We start from the raw sequence: 17,201 nt of genomic DNA on the forward strand, positions 1-17,201 counted from the left end.
ACTGACCCAATCGGACCATGACAATCTGTTGCACAAGTATAGGCTAAGGTAAACCAAACAGTTGAAATGCATTATAAATGATTTATGATTTTCTAAACTTACATACTAACGAACAAATAACTGCCATATAATTTATTATGCAATGCTAAATTCTGTAATGAGAGACTAGTGTTTGTCTGGCTTTAATGTGGAGCGGAAGTGCGGATCAGCTGATGCTGGAGAGCCATCTTCATCTTCCCGAGCCGAGCAGAGGAGAGGGGGACAGGACAGAAAGAACAGGGGGGATCTCGACTCCAAATTGTCAGCTTTTAAAGGCATTTTGGATCCAGAGAGCGCTGGCTGCTTTGAAACGGAGGACTAGAAAAGAACCGGCCGGTGGCACATGTAGACAAGCGGATGACAAGCTTTTACACACAAAGGAGAAGACATATGAGGCAGCTAGAAGTGGCATAAAGACAAATGTGTTTTCCACAGATGGACGTCTGTCCCGGTCGAGGGGTCAAATCTGAATTTTAGTCGTCTGATTTTTTTTTTTTTTTTAAACCCACGTTGAGGCAAAATGCTGAGATAAAAGCACTGGCCGGTCGTTTGTTTTGGGTAATCAGTGGATCGACAAGACTCGGATTAGGGACCAAGGCTTTTGTGCCAAAACATTAAAACAGTGTTATTCCGTCTGATTATGTGTAGGGACATATAAGCACAGGTCGTGTCAGCGCTTATTTTGACCGTTTTTGAAGTGTTTGGGATTTCGGGTTAGCCGGAACGCTAGCAGGCTAATCGACTAACGTTAGCCTATCGGAGTTAGCAGAGCTACCTCGATCGAAATAAAAACAACCGTACCTGGGTTGTTTTTGGTTAACACAGGTTTACTACTGTGATATGGCCTTATTTAAGAGAAATATCCCTGCAGAGGGTCACTAGGTGTACTTGGGGACCTGTTTTTCTTCACCGCTCTCTTGTTTTGTTAGCCTTAGAGCTGTTGTGGGACTCGAGGCTCAGCTGATAGGACGAACAGAGGAGAGGGGGTTTAAATTAACATTTGAGTGAAAAGAACTCCTGCTTGCTAAAACGACCAGAACTCTGCTAACATGTTTACATGCAAGTGAGTCACTACAGTTCATGCTGTCAAATAACATTACTTGCTATGTAGTTTGAATACTACACTAAAGAGGGGCTTATTGATTTCAAAATCTTATTTCATAAGATTTAAACCTCAACAAAGGTCCAGTAATACATATCTGGAGTGTTCTGTCCTGTACGTACACACTTGACGATGTAAGACACCACTTATATAGGGGGGGAAGTCATAAGTATATAGGTTTATTAAATCTTTAGCTATGGGCTGTCACTTTTTTCAAGAACTAGACCCCTAAGCGTCTCCAGCAATTGGGGTCTAAAAGCATGGATTAACTCCACTTAACTGCACCGCAGTGACGTGCAAATGCTCCATCTGACAACCTAAATATAGCCTACATTTTTAAGAAACGCAGGCTTTTTTGAGGGGCTTCTCAGGGTGTTTGGGTTGAGTGTGAGTTTCCCCTCCCCCTGAGCGAGTGTCACTTTCTCAAAACAACAGAAGCTCAGAGGCACGTTCAGTTGGAGCTTTCAGGTCTCCACACAGCGGATGTGATGGAACTGATGTTCGCTGAGTGGGAAGACGGAGAGAGGTTCTCCTTTGAAGATTCGGACCGTTTTGAGGAGGACTCCCTGTGCTCATTCATATCAGAGGCGGAAAGCCTCTGCCAGAACTGGAGAGGATGGAGGAAACAGTCTGCCGGCCCAAATTCACCCACTGTGAAGATTAAAGGTAATGGAATATTGTGTTTGTGTGCTGTGAAATGCTTTATGTGCTGTCATTGTAACGTGAGCACACCGTTCCTTGGCAAGCCTGCACTTTTGACCTTAGGATGTAGCCTATTCTTAACTTATGGATAACACTGTCACGTGACCTGCATGTTCAGAACTAACAAATGAAACTGTACCTCCAAACATATCCCTGTTTGGACAATTTAATTAACCTTTGTATGTCTTGGAGTTATTTTTGACAATTTTTTTGATAAAGAAGAATACACATTAAATATCACTAGTGGTGGAGTTAGGCATTGTCAAGAATATAAGAATACATTTTTTTTATATATATATTATAGTAAGTTTCCCATCTTTATGTTAAATTATTTTTTTGAAGGTCAGTTATGGCCTTCTTTAAACGTTGGCTTGTAACATGTTAAGCATCTTAAATATATGAATCAAATATATATACTGTTCTCTATGATAGGGTGCAGTGTGGTACAATGCCCCACTGATATAATTGTATCTTTCATCTTAAAGCATAGCAACTAAAGCCACTACACTACTTTCAGAACACCTGTAGAACTACAGCACATTGTTTTGCATGTAGGGATGAAGTGATTTGTTGCAATGATTTTGCAAAGTGAGTTCATAGTGACTTTCAGACACTATGGACTGGAGATTTATTTGTGAAATATGCATGTAAAAATGTTTCTTTAAGATGCACATATCATCTGTTTACAAATTATAGAGTAATACAGCAGTTTAAAAAAATATAAATATAAGATATTATTAAATACCCAAAGTGATTTTAATTAAGCAGCAAAAAAAGATATATTTTGCTTAAGTTTTAAACATTTTATTCACTAAATGTGTGTTGTTACAGCCATATTCAATGTGTTTTTTTCTGTTATAATTTCTTAAAAGGAGTCTTTAGATTTGTACTCTAGTGAAAAAAAATCATGTATTTTTAATTGTTTTCAATGTGAGTGAAATTTGACTTGAACATCACAGGTGGGTAAAATGTCAGAGGACAATAGTAAAATTAAAAGGATAGTTCACCCAAAAATGAAAATTGTCATCATTTACTTACCCTCATGTTGTTCCAAACCTGTAAGACTGTCGTTCATCTTCGTAACACAACTGAAGATTTTTTTTAATGAAATCGGAGTCCTTTCTGTTTGTTCATTGACACATCTATGCAACTACCATTTGGATGCTTCAAAACGTTCACAAAGAGATTGTAAAACTAATCCATATGAATTGAGTGGTTTAGTCCAAATTTTCTGAAGAGACACGATCACTTTATATGATGAACAGATTTTATTTAGGCTTCTGTTCACATATAAACATTGATCAGCAAACATAAACAGAATCTCAACTAACCTGCTTGATGCGTGAGAACAAACCAGTTGCGGAAGCTCAAACGTGCTGCGTAACACGAGAATGAACCTCATTAGGACATATAGCTTGAGCTTCCGTTTACCATGTTAGATCTGTGCGTTGATGAATGTTTATATGTGAATAAAAATTAAATCTGTTTAGTGTATAAAGCAATTGTGTCTCTTCAGAAAATTTTGACTAAACCACTCAATTAATATAGATTTGTTTTACGATTTCTCTATGAACATTTTGAAGCGTCAAAGTGGTAGTTGCGTTGCTTTCAATGGAGGGACAGAAATCTCTCAGATTTCAATAAAAATATATTTGAGTTCCGAAGATGAACGAAAGTCTTACAGTTTTGGAACGACATGAGGGTGAGTAAATTATGACAGAATTTTCATTTTTGGTTAAACTAACCCTTTAAAAGGGATAGTCCCCCCCCCCCCCCCCAAATAAAAATGATGTAGTTTGCTCATCCTGATGCTTTTCCAACCCTGTATGACTTAAGTTGTTTTGTGAACTAAAATAAGATATTTTCAAAAATGTTTTTTTCCCCATACCATGAAAGTCAATGGGTTGTTTGAACCCCAACATTCTTCAAAATATCTTCTTTTGTGTTCCGCAGAAGAAAGTCATACAGGCTTGAAACAACATGAGGGTAAGTAAAAGATGACAATTTATATTTGGATGAACTGTCCCTTTATTATATTGACTAGAAAAAGCAATGTCCAATTGTTATGAATTTATGCATTTCTTTTTAGTTCTGGTTTAACTCAGATTTGTCTCTATAAAAATGTTTTACAGTATCCGTAGCTTTTTTTCTAGCAGTAAATCTAGATCTTTGATATTGCAGAACAACTGTGATGTGTTAAAATCATGTTTGAAACAACTTTGAGTTGCATTTGGTCAGTCACTCTGTATTACCGGTACTGCAAGTTCTTTAAACTGCTGAAACTCCATCCCACCAAACGCCCCATGCTGTGCATGTGTCCAGAGAGTTGTCAGTTGTGAAGGGAGAGATCTGTGCCGGTGCAGATCTGTGAGTGGAGCATGTAACATTTGTTGGATAAGTTAAGGCTGTTTGGAAAGGAAGGCCTGTGTGGTGTTTAGATTGAGAGTGAGTGAGTGTTGTGGGGGGTTGGGTGGAGTTGAGAAGCAGAGGGCTGTAAAAAGATCTTTGTCTTGTGCAGGTCACTGCCTCAGAGCAGAGGATTGTGGTTAAACAAAAAAAAGCCACATATGATCAATCTGCATAATGCTGCTGATCTTGCACAGCCCAGTTTTAGACACATAAAAAAATGTTTTTTTGTTTGTTTTTGATCATAATCTGTTCTAAAAGTAAATCAGAGGTATATCACATGCCTGTTTTCTTGGCACTGGAACTGAGGGAACACAATCACTCAGACGTAGCTGTTTATATAGCACTCTGTGAGCTGGGTGTCTTTGTTCTCTGGTTGTTGGGCAGCAGGCGGTAGGGTTTGGAGCAGTGAGACGGCAGACCGCTCATGAGAGACTGTCTCACCTATTCACTGCCTCACAAAAGACAAAGCTGTCTCGTAGCCTGTGTTAACTCCTTTTCTGTTGGTCACCATGGTTAAGTCAGCCAAGATTGGCCATGAGTGTGCCACCTTATTCATTGGGATCTCGCTCACACTTATGCACATATTGTTGCTGAGCAGCTGTTTGTTGGCAGCACCTTTAATGAGTCACCTGTCCCCTGTGAAGTTGTTGTCTCTTTGACTCCCACTGTCTGTCTATAATGTATTCTTGTATCTACTTGTGGTCTGGGTAATTCATCTCCAAAGTAGTTTAGCGTTTCATCTTTTGGCGGTTGGTTTTAGATTGTGTGGGTGGCTGGTAATTGTGTGGTTTGCTTCTATATTACCATGACACGTTTCAGTGCTTTGCTTAACAGCCGAAACAACCAGGTTGTAGGTAGACAGAGTAATGGTAAAATGTTAAGTTGCATGTTGTCAGTAATTTTGCATCCTCTTTTTTTCCCCTGAAGGTAATATCATAGCATCCTTTTTGACAGTACTTGACATTAACAGTTGTGCTTTTTGGTTAAGGGTGATTGATTTAACCCTAGATAGCCTAAAACCTGTCCCATTTTTAATAATATGGTCCCACTTTGTGGAAATGGGACAGTCCTGCTGATTTTCCTTCATGAGGAATCAGATAAATGATTCCTGTGTTAGAAGAGCTTTGAAATTGTGGAGCTTGTTTCCTTTTTAGAATGCATTAGTTTATATTACTGTAAATAACTTGCATTGTAGACGCACTATTGCCAGTTCACTACTTTTGCTCCATAAGCAAAAAAAGTTCCAAAAGTCAATGTGGAAAAAAAGCATATTCAAACTGTTTTTTCATTCCAGAATGAATCTGAGCAAGTCATTGAATCTGTCAATCTACTGATTCGTTCAAAAACGCAAAGACAATCACTTATTTCATTCCGGAATGAATCAGCTTGTTGGAATGAATTGGTTTAACGAATGATTCAATGATTTACTCATAGGCCCAAAATTGTGATATTTACACTTGTCTGCTTATCAAATATGTTCAGCATTTGGTTCAAGTGGGCATGAAGAAGTTTGGGTAGTGTGTGTAGAACCTTTGATGACCCAGTGGGACACCCTTAAATAGGGTCACTTCACTTGTTTTGTTTTGTGAAGTTTCTTGAATGAATCAGTGTTTTTGAACAAATCAGTTTACTGAATGATTTGATGACTCAAAAACATTTACTTTCTACATATAACCACAGAAGAGTCACTGAAAAATCGATTAATGCACTTAATTTGCAACTTATTTAGTGCAAGTTTGTGTCCTTAATGTTTTTTATTATGTAGTAAAATTACCCTTTTATAAAAACAGTAAGACAGTTGAGCTTTTGTACCATTTATACTAGTATAATCAGGTCTAAATGTTGTTTTTAGGCACAACATGCAGTCATATATATTATATATATATAAAAAAATGCTTTGGCTTCATGTGGCAGTTGTATAGTGGCAGCAAACCAGTGCATTGTCTGTGTGAATGTAATGTGAGATGCGGCTCTAAGGTGACCGAGTACAGTGGATTACAGTGCCATTGCCTAAAGCTCTGTTATGATAATGACCTGATGTTGGTGTTCATTTCAAATGGATCTTGCTAATATCTTATGAGATAAGTATGTCACTACAGCCTTGCAGCTCAATATAAGAAAAGTTTTATTATATGTGCTGCCTCTGAAACCTGTGTTTGAGTTCACTTTAGGCTGTAGGCACAGATATTCAGTTGCTCTTAAAGGAGTGTTTTTTTAGTCTGAGTATTTTTCATTATTAATGCTTGGCGACTCTTATCATTGTCTGGAGGAAATTAGTGACTTGAAACCAGGACCCTGCAGGATACTGGAACCCCCCACCCCTTCTCAGCGGACAGCATTTAGTCCCTGTTGGCAGCTCTCCGGTTTTCTCTCCATTTAGCCTTGAGTGTATATGAACCGTCTGGTTTAGGAACAAAATAGGTTGCCTGAGGTCTTGAACCTCACTTCTCAGTCCTCTTCCCTCCATTTCAAAATGAGTAATTTGAACTGCAGCCATCTGTGTGACTATTGTTCAACTATTCGACAGAGATGCCAAGTAGTTTTGATTGTTTAATGCAGAGTGGCTGTGACCGGAATGTAGTGATTTTATCAACCTGCTGATCTAGCCGTCTCAAGGCCTGTTCATGTTCGGCATGAGAATTTGGTCAGATTGGTCTGGGTCTGGTTCTGGGTTCATCCTCAGCTATTCACTGTCGCTTAGCAAAATATAATTTTCGTGAGCACCACCAAATCATAGTTTTACATAACAGCAACAGCTCTGCACATGTGACCACACACAAAAATATTTGGTGTAGGATTTAGCCTACTTTGAAACTATTTTCACTCAGAAATTGCTAGTAACTTTCACAAATTATTACAAGTAAATGGCAAGTAGCACCAAATTAAACGTGTGGCTGTTTGTGTCGGTCTGAACAGACGCTTTAACAGCTGTTCTTTCAAATTAAAATGTTTATTGCGCAGAACTTTCACACTGAATATTTGTCTGTGTGAACAGGCCTTCAGATTGCTGCTAAATAGCCATCGATGTCATTCATTCTTTGAGTATCTAGTTTATCTGAAGCAGAAACTGTAACTCAGATGTCACTTCCTTCCTTAGATGGACAAGTCATCCCTCTGGTGGAGCTGTCGGCCAAGCAGGTGGCATTCCATATTCCGTTTGAAGTGGTGGAAAAGGTCTATCCTCCCGTTCCTGAGCAGCTCCAATTGCGGATCGCCTACTGGAGCTTTCCAGAGAACGAAGAGGACATCAGGTAAAAGCCCACAGACCTTGGAACTGCTAATAAACACTGGCCAGTCAAAAAAAAAGTCACTGCTTGGATTTAAATAGGTAAATAATTAAGAGTCTATGGAAATAACATCACAACATTTATTTCCATTAAGAGGTGCATACATTTTTGGTCACAATCTTGTATTGACAATGCAAGAGTCATGCACTCTGTAATGTCTGCTCCATCACATCCCAAATACTTTCTATGAATTTAAGGTCTGGGCTCAGAGGTGCCAATTCATGTGTGATTCTTCATGCTCCCGCCAAACCAATCTTTCACAATTTGAGCCTGATAAGTCTTGGCTTTGTCATCCTGGAATATGGCCATGATGCGTCTTCCTACATGGTTGTTTAAGAAATGAAAAGCTAAACACTCCATCAATTAGGGTTAGAAGAACTGTTGCCAAACATAAAACTAGCTAAAAACATAATATTCACTGCAATAATGATCCAGTCATAGACTCTTAAGCATTTGCCTATTTAAAGGGTTAGTTCACCCAAAACTGAAAATTCTGTCAGTAATTACTCGCCCTCATGTTTTTCCAACCCCTTAAGACTTTCGTTCAACTTCGGAACACAAATTAAGATATTTTTGATGAAATCTGAGAGCTGGATCACTGCTCCATAGGCTTCTATGGGATCGAAACTTGACAACTTATGGTTGAGCCACTGTAGTCACTTAGACTATTTTAACAATGTCTTTACTAACTTTTCTGGGCTGGCAAGTTTCGATCCCATAGAAGCCTATGGAGGAGTGAGACAGCTCTCAGATTTAATCAAAAATATCTTAATTTGTGTTACGAAGATGAACAAAAGTCTTATGGGGTTGGAACAACATGAGGGTGAGTAATAACTTACAGAATTTTCATTTTTGGGTGAACTAACCCTTTAAATCCACACAGCAACTTTTTTTTCGGCCGGGCAGTGTATTATTTTAAATACTTGTGCTTTACCTTTATGCTTAACCAGATTACCAGAATGCCTATTAAGATATAGAGTATGACCTGCTGAATGCTCGGTTTAATTTCCTTCTCCTTTCTGTTTGTGCAGATTATACTCTTGTTTGGCCAATGGCAGCCCTGATGAGTTTCAGCGTGGTGAGCAGCTCTATAGAGTGAGAGCTGTTAAAGACCCTCTGCAGATAGGTGAGAAATCAAAGACATTTAAGTATTTATTGTGTCATGAGTGGTGGGTTTTTGACCAAAATGTTCGGAAAGTCCCTTTAAGTGAATTGCTTTGCTGCACTGAAAAATTCTCACATAAATCTGAATTTTTTATAGGATATAAATCTTAAAATCGCACCCTAAATAAGCCATACTTGTGTTTAGAGTCATCTTTGGCTCTGTACATGTTCAATGCCAAGTCTTCTAATGGCCTGAGAGAGAACCAGAGGCATGGCACATAAGGCTTAGTGTATGTGTAAGTGGTTTAAGCTCAGGCTGTGTGAATGAACGCTGTTGTTGGAGGCATTGGGCCATACAGCAGCAGAGGGAAATCATGATGCAGCTGGCCCAAGCCTGACCTAGCCTTTGCACACGCTCTGCCTGCATGCCGATTCACAGTGTTTAGACTGCCCGTAGAATTCAAGGTTAGAAATGTGTTATTAATGAGTCAGATACTTCCAGGTAAGTTGTGTCGGTAACACTTTACAATGAGGTTTCATTAGTTAATGTATTAACTAACATGAACTAACAATGAACAAACATTTGTTACAGTATTTATAAATCTTTGTTAATGTAAGTTAATAAAAATACAGTCAATGTTTGTTCATGTTAGTTCACAGTGCATTTAACTGATTTTAACAACCACAACTTTGGATTTTAATAATTTATTAGTAAATGTTGAAATTATAAATAATTTTGATTGATAAATGCTGTACAAGTCTTGCTCATTCTCATTTTATGTTAACTAATGTAGTTAACTAATGAAACCTTATTTTAAAGTGTTACCAATGTGTCAGTAGCTCTAATAATAAATAGTGATCTTGCTGTTTAAACATCGTAACTTTCTACTCCAACTAGCTTTTTCCTCAGAAGCATACTTCAGGTTTTTGGTTGCATTTTGACCCCTCAGTGTGTTTGGTTCTTCTGATTTATCTGAGTTTCGCTCACTGCTTTTTTGTTTACAGTGTGGTAGCAGATTGTTAGGGGGATTTATAATCAATTATATGATTCTGAAAAGACCATAAAAAAATCCTCCTCTAGCTGCCCTGGCCAATCAGTGACAACCCACCACACTGACCTCCTAACTGCCCGTCAAGGCCAAATCAAATGTTTTCAGTCACTCCACCAGAGTGGAGCCAGAGCAGTCTGACAGAGAACAGCTGCACCTAAAAGGGAAGTGCTTCCAAAACTCTTCCCATTGCACTGTGTTTAACCTCATAGTGAGAATACAGTGCTAAAAAGACTATAACCTTCAGCCTTTTCATGTCATGCCCAAACTTCTTGGTTGTTACAGACCTATTAGTCTATTCAACAAACATTGCTGCGTTGCCCACTGGGATATCAGATAGACCCTTTCAGTCACTTAGTTTGTGGTTCATGTGAGGTAAATTATCAGTTTAATCAGAGATTAAGTTTACCATGACTAACAATATCACTAATACTAACATTATATTCTTTAATGACGTGTAACTGATGACAACCTAGTGACATTTGCAATTATGATGTGCTTATTGGTCCAGCCAGTTGTTCTCTTAATTAAAGAAAGACCCTGTTTTATACAAAGTTTTTTTTATGAAACCTTTGGGCCTTTTGTTTTATCAGGGACAGCTGACAGGAGAATGTGGGTCATGAATAAAGGAATAGAGGGGTACTTTTGGCACCAACAGGTAGACAAAGAAAAAAAGAGGCAGTGTAGTAGAATTGGCTTGAGGAGGCCCGTTGAATTTGGAACAGGAGCTATAAGCTGAAACCACCCACTACCCCCACCTCTGCTCTTACTGGCCAGAGGAGTGCTGGCCGCTGTCCAGTGGTAAAAGCTTTCGGCCAACCCCCTGCACTCGACTCTCCACACACACTCCATGCACACATTTCTCTTTTTCCATCTCAGATGTCTTTCATTTCCTGTATGGTCTGTGTACAGTTCAATTGCTGTTTTATCATTCAGTCTTAGTCACCAAACTCCCTCAGCCTTTTAAACATTAATGTTTCCCAATTTTTCTTTAAAGGAGAACTTGGTAACTTTTTTCACTTAATAAAACTGTCTAGAAATCATTTGGATGGTTAAACAACCTGTTCTGGTGATATTGGTGACTTTCCCCGCTCCCCCCAGCGTTCCCAGGCGGAAAACCAACCTTGCAACTTGCAACACTACCGTCCCGGCAAGTTAGAAATTGGAAGTCTCGTGAGAAGCGAGAACTAGAACGAGAACGAGCGCGAACCACAAATTGCTTTACGGCAATTCGACATAAACACACACGCATGTATGATGTATTACCAGATTACCCACCTCGGTAGACATAGCTCCACGCGATACAGTTGGCTTGCTCCGATCAAAACAAACGCACATGAGCAGCGGTAGCGAGGGGGAGGAGGCCGCAGCAAGTGAGTTTTTTACGACTGTGTTGTGAAATATACGCCCCCCCACAGCTGTAGGGGGAGCTCGTGGGGAAAACATGCGACAACAAAAGGGAAAATCAGCGAAGAAGTGACTAGAGTTCGCTAGAGTTACCGAGTTCTCCTTTAAATACCTCCTTGTATCAGGTGCAAATATGATGTTTTCAGAATAATCCCTCTAAAAACAAAGAACAAGTTTTCATATTAAACAGAATTTTACAACTAATAACTCCCCAATAATAAGGACATTTTTATCCAGAGTGTGAGGAGAATGTGAACTAGTTTTGTGTTGAAATGTGTTACCAAAGTCTGACATGCTTTTGTTCCCTTAAACAGGTTTCCACCTCAGTGCCACAGTAGTGTCGCCCCAGGCCGGCCAATCAAAAGGAGCCTACAATGTGGCTGTAATGTTTGACCGCTGCCGCATCACTTCCTGCAGCTGCACCTGTGGAGCAGGAGCCAAATGGTGTGCCCACGTTGTGGCCCTCTGCCTCTTCAGAATTCACAATGTAAGAGTTTGTAGATGCACACATTGTCCTCTCGCTTGGGATACATAGTATAACTGTATCATTTATTGTATGATATTAGAGTTAAAAAAAAAATATATATATATTTAATTGTTGCATGCTTTATTTAACCTATTTTTACACATCGATAATGCTAATGCTCACTCAAAGTTAATCTTTAAAAACACTTATTTAGTATCAATGTTAAATGTCATTTTCAGCAAATCTGAAAAGTTATATACTGTATATCGTTGCTGTTGGGCGGAAATCTTGTTTCTCCAAAAACGCTACTTTTCAGGAAATGGAAAAAATGCGATTTTTTTTTTTTAAATAAGCACTGCATTGTCAGATCTGATATTGTGGCTTTATATATGGTCTGACACTTGCATGTGTCATTGTTATATGAACATTTGACCACAATAAAGGTTAAATTGTGTTACAAGGTTTTTGACCTGCGAATTTCGAAGAATTTTGCTCATACGTTTTTTCGTCTGTCGTTATAATGACTAAATCTGAGGCAGTAAGTGTATCAATTTTTTTTTTCATCAACTTACAGGTTAGTAAGTTTACTGTTGCTATGTGGGTGTAAATATATATATATATAAATATAAATTATAATTTAAGTAGAGAAAATGCTGTACTTATTCAAAAGAACCAGTTCTTTATTTCCCTAACAAGCAGAGAAAACGGCATACGGCACTTTATTCACGATAGAGGCGGGTGGAGTTTTGAGGTTTGACCAACAGTTTGAGGATCCAATAGAGTAATGAGGTTTAGTCTTCAAGCTCTTTTTTAACTTTTCATTGGTTAAATATTTGCAAAACCCACAGAAAGGGTGACAAAGTAATGATTGGTGATTTTTTTTATTTTTTTTTGGGAAGATATGGATATACAAGGTTTCCGCCCCAACACCGATATTTGTTTTCCATATTTCTCTTTCTTTTTTTTGAAGTAAAGTGCAATTACTGAGATTATCTTTGTTTTGGCTGGAATTTGATTTAGGGTGAAATACAGAGCTTAAAAGAGAAGTATATTTGAATGTGTCTGTTTATGAACTAACACTGCAACTCCATATGTAGCATAGTTAAGATTGTCCCTTAAGGTTCGAAGAAATTATTGCATGAAAAGAAAACAAGCTACTTAAGGCAACAGTTCTCATTGTGTCTCAAAATGACATAAACACAGGAATTCAGATAGACGTATATGTGGGGGAAATTTTACTTACAGCACATACACAAACTTTTTCTAGGTTTCTATCTGTGCGGAGTGACCGTGGGCGTGAGAGCACTGAGAAGCTTTTGATTAGGTTTGATGCCTCCCTGTGGAGTCAGGAGGGTGGAGGGAAGGATCTGCACTGCTGTGATATCCCACCCCCCTTAGGAGGCCCTGCCACAGTCAGATAGACCTGGCGGCCCGGGCCGTGGGTGGCGTTTAGCATTTGCATGTGGGCTTTGTCTTCAGTTTTCTGCCGTTGGGGGAAATTATAACAAACTTATTTTGCATAAGCTTTTCTCACATGGTGTGATTTTGTTGTACATATCAAATACACAGTTCCCCTGTTTAGTTTCTTATAGCTGTCGCTAGATGTCCATTGTGTTTATTTTAATTTAATATTGTAATTTTGGAAAAGTGAAGGAAAATGGAGGAGAATTAAACTCTTTAGGTAGCCTAGTTTTTGCAACAGGACGCTTGCCCATAGGTTAGGTGTATCTTATCTTAAACCGTTTCTTGGCAAAAAGCTTTGAGAGTGTTTAATTTGAATGCATTTACCATCATTGTGCATTCCTGTGCGTTTCAAACAGCTTTAGAGTCTATTATGCTATTGTGAGTTGAATAAACATTATATTCTTAGTTCTGCTATGATATGAGACCATTTATCAGCCACACAGGAATTTCAGTAAATCATTGACACTTAAGACTCGATAACTTGTTGCAGAATCCCTTCATTTGCCTCTTTGCGTGTTGAGGCCGATGTTTGATGAGGTTACCTATCACTTTCTCACATCACAGCCTGCAGCCTGAAGTTCAAATGCTTCAGGCTTGACATTTAGCCCACCTACTCGACATCTCAAAGATTGTCACAAAGTATAATGCATTCCTGCAGACTTTTTCTAAATCCTTAACAGAACATGACATCAAGAAAGATACAGACTCAAACAGTCATTGATACTACTGGATTATGATATTGTACATAGAGAAGCTAGAGAGACATGCACCAGTGATAAACTTTGTGTGTCAGTCATTAGACCTCTCATTCTGCATCATCGCTGTGCCCTTTAACTATTTGAGTGGGCTTATGTGTTTTTTTCCCATGTAGTTAGCTGTCAGACTGTTCTCACAGCTCAAATTGCATCGATACATCTCCTCACCATACTAATTATGCTGGTTGCAACTAGGATTAAAAAACATTTCAACTGACCTGATTTGAAAACATTAAAAAGGGTCCTAATCTTGACCAAAATGAACAATTTTCCCTAAACTGCTTTGGAATAGTAACCACCAGTGCTGGAATGCTGTCTTTTAGCCAGTTTTTGTGACTTTTCACATTTGCAATTTACTTAAAGTTGAATATTGCAAGAACCCAAATCCATTTACAAATTTGCAGTACCTGAATTTGAAAAGGAAGTCAATTGCAGTAATTGTCAGATTGAATGGGGGGTTTGGGATCTGCAGAAGAGGTGATAGGTGGTCCCTGAAAAAAAGTTTACAGAATACATTTACCAAATTTGAAGTAGTTTTAGTTTCCTTTGTCTTTCTGTACAGCTGTTTAAAGTCAATATTCATTGCCGCACAAATACAGGACAATAAATTGAAGAAATACTTTATATTTTAATATTTATATTTATTCAATGGGTAACGCTTTACAATAAGGTTCATTAGTTAACATTAGTTAACTACATTAGTTAGCATGAACTAATTATTAACTGCACTTATACAGCATTTATTAATATTTGTTCATGTTAATTTCAACATTTACTAATACTTTATTAAAATCTTGTTAACATTAGTTAATGCACTATGAACTAACATGAACAAACAATGAACAGCTTTATTTTTTATCATCTAACGGTAACAAAGATGAACAAATACAGTAACAAATGTATTGCTCATGGTTAGTTAATACATTAACTAATGGTAACTAATGAACTTTATTGTAAAGTGTTACCGTTCAATGTAATATATTTATTTACTTTGGCTTTACTGCAATAAATAATATATTACATGCATACACACTGACCGACCAAAAAACCCCCCAAAAAACTCACTGTTAAATAGGCAAATACTTCACATCATGGCCATATTCCAGGATGAATTAGCCAAGATTCATCAGGCTCAAATTGTGGAAAATTGGTTTGGAGGGAGCATGAAGAATTATTTTCACACATGAATTGGCACCTCTGAGCCCAGACCTTAAATTCATTGAAAGTCTTTGGGATGTGCTGGAGTAGACTTTACAGAGTTCTTAATTCTTGCGTTGTCAATGCAAGATCTTGACCAAAGATTTATGCACCTCTTAATGGAAATAAATGCTGTGATATTTCCATCAAGAGGTGCATCAATATAAAACGGGTATTGTTAAAAATTCACGTATAACTTTGATGAAAGGTTTTGATCCACTTAAAATGTTGACTACTATATATAATAAAATAAAATATTATATATAAAAAATACTATAATAAAAAATAAAATATTATATATATATATATAATATTTTATTTTTTATTATTATTATTAAAAGGATAGTTCATCCAAAAGTGAAAATTCTGTCATTTACTCACCTTATATTGTTACACACCTGTATGAGTGTCTTTCTTCTGCTGAAGACAAAATAAAATATTTTTAAAGAATGTTGGTAACAGACCATGGTCTTCAATGATACCATGGAATTCAATGGCTACCGTCAATGTTGGTTACCAACATTCTTCAAAATATCTTCTTTATAGTTCAACTGAAGCATGCAACTCATACAGGTTTGGAACAACATAGGGGTGAGTAAATGATATAATTTTCTTTTTTGGGTAAACTATCCCTTTAAAACTAACAACAACAAAAAAACATAAAGCTGCCTTTTATTTCCTGCCATATCCTGCCTTTTAAGCTGCCATATCCATTTGGCAGGTGCATTTATCCGAAGTAACTTAAATTACATTTAAGTTGTACATTATTTTTTTAATTCATGCATTCCCTGGGATTTAAACCCATAGTGCTAGAGTTACTAGTGCCATGATCTACTGTTTGATCTACAGGAAGGCGTTAAAAAGGCCTTATGTTTAGGTTAATTTTAACTATCATAACTTAAGTGTCTTTCTCACACTTAATAAATAGGTTTTAATGATTAAAATATATATCCATTTTATATTTTAGGAAGGATGGGGCTCCCTCATAAAAAGATCATCATAATGGGGATCTTTGGAATCAAGACGATTGAAAACCCCCTAAGTTAGAATACATTTTGTGTGAAATGTCTGCAGAAGGGTCAGTCTGATATTGTGTGTGGAAGAATGTGGTCTCCCATAGTTAGACTCTCAGCCACGTGGCTAATCTAGCACTCAGTCATACTGGGGCGTGTTGTCCAGGAATCCTAAACGTTTCCGTCCTCCTTATCCTCCTCAGTTTAGTTCTCCAGGTCTGTCCTTCATCCATCCTCCTCTCTCCCAATCCTCCATCTCCCAGACACAGCCAACACATTTCACTCCAGTAGTTCGCAATGCTTCCCCCACGGGACACTCTGTATTCTCTTTAATAATCTCACTATGAGCTAAAGAGAGAATTAGTTCTGATCGGCTCAAAGCATGTCTATCTAGAGCTCATATATTATGTATGGACCAAATGCAAATGAGGGGTACTCCAGCATGTGTGTCCACCATGAGCAGAAGGGAGTACCAGGTGATGGCACACTGGGACATCCACCTGAAGGCATCAAAGCCTCCAGATACATTAGAAATGCAGTGTTTGCTAATGAGCAGCCTGCTCCTGATGTAGTTTGCACTAGTGAGTAGGTTAAAGCACTGAAGCTTTAATTTCAGTTTTGTCTGCCAGCTTCACATATCAGTGACTTGTGTTTGGCTATAGGCTTCTGCTGTATGTCTTCGAGCACCTGTGTCAGAGTCCCTGTCCAGGTTACAACGGGATCAACTCCAGAAGTTTGCACAATACCTCATCAGTGAACTCCCACAGCAGGTGAGGCATGCATTTTTTAATTTGTTCTTTTAAATTGACATGGTCTGGTTGCCCGTGGTTTCTCTGAGCTTTACAGTGTCTTTGCACAGCTCTAAATAACTGTGATGAAGTGCACACAGTGGCCTCATTGTCCATATTGGGGTGTGACTGCTCAGATTTATCAGTTTGGTTTGTATCATGGTTCTGTGTTCATGACTTCGCTGTGGTTCTGTAAATACTTGGTACAGAATGAGGAAGAAAACAATTACCAATAATATTTAAGTGGTAAATGCTAATGTTTTATTGTTTTATACTATGTATTATGCCATCATAATCTAATATTGTTACTTGTAGTGTTGTCAAAAGTACCGACTTCTGTACCAAGTTGATACTGAAATTTTTAAAATGGAATCGTAAACATCTCTGATTGGTCATTGTGTCCACGAGCTCATCAAATA

General features: G+C 38.0%; 1 protein-coding gene and 2 long non-coding RNA genes across 9 annotated transcripts in view; 2 read left to right on the forward strand and 1 right to left on the reverse strand.

The window, feature by feature from the left end:
• LOC309486747 overlaps positions 1 to 17,201 on the reverse strand; it is a 251,941-nt gene that overhangs the window by 208,059 nt on the left and 26,681 nt on the right. The gene's annotated exons all lie outside the window — the stretch shown is intronic.
• Positions 198 to 17,201, forward strand: part of zswim8 (zinc finger, SWIM-type containing 8) — a 56,651-nt gene continuing 39,647 nt past the window's right edge. For 3 of the 7 annotated variants that reach the window (XM_082154092.1, XM_082154093.1, XM_082154095.1), the window contains exons 1-6: positions 199 to 1,807; positions 3,797 to 3,829; positions 7,350 to 7,503; positions 8,571 to 8,665; positions 11,414 to 11,586; positions 16,657 to 16,764. In XM_082154092.1, coding sequence (XP_082010218.1) covers positions 1,630 to 1,807; positions 3,797 to 3,829; positions 7,350 to 7,503; positions 8,571 to 8,665; positions 11,414 to 11,586; positions 16,657 to 16,764 — 741 coding nt within the window. In that variant the 5' untranslated portion in view covers positions 199 to 1,629. Of the gene's footprint in view, positions 1,808 to 3,796; positions 3,830 to 7,349; positions 7,504 to 8,570; positions 8,666 to 11,413; positions 11,587 to 16,656; positions 16,765 to 17,201 lie in introns of all 7 variants that reach the window. The other 4 variants (XR_014201654.1, XM_082154097.1, XM_082154094.1 and 1 more) reach the window with 2 other exon arrangements.
• LOC309486748 lies at positions 1,814 to 3,618 on the forward strand. Its single transcript, XR_014201668.1, has 2 exons — positions 1,814 to 2,697; positions 2,779 to 3,618. It is a non-coding gene; the product is annotated as an uncharacterized lncRNA (long non-coding RNA).

This window comes from Leuciscus leuciscus (assembly GCF_965113295.1).
Source record: "Leuciscus leuciscus genome assembly, chromosome: 22".
NCBI lineage: Eukaryota > Metazoa > Chordata > Actinopteri > Cypriniformes > Leuciscidae > Leuciscus > Leuciscus leuciscus.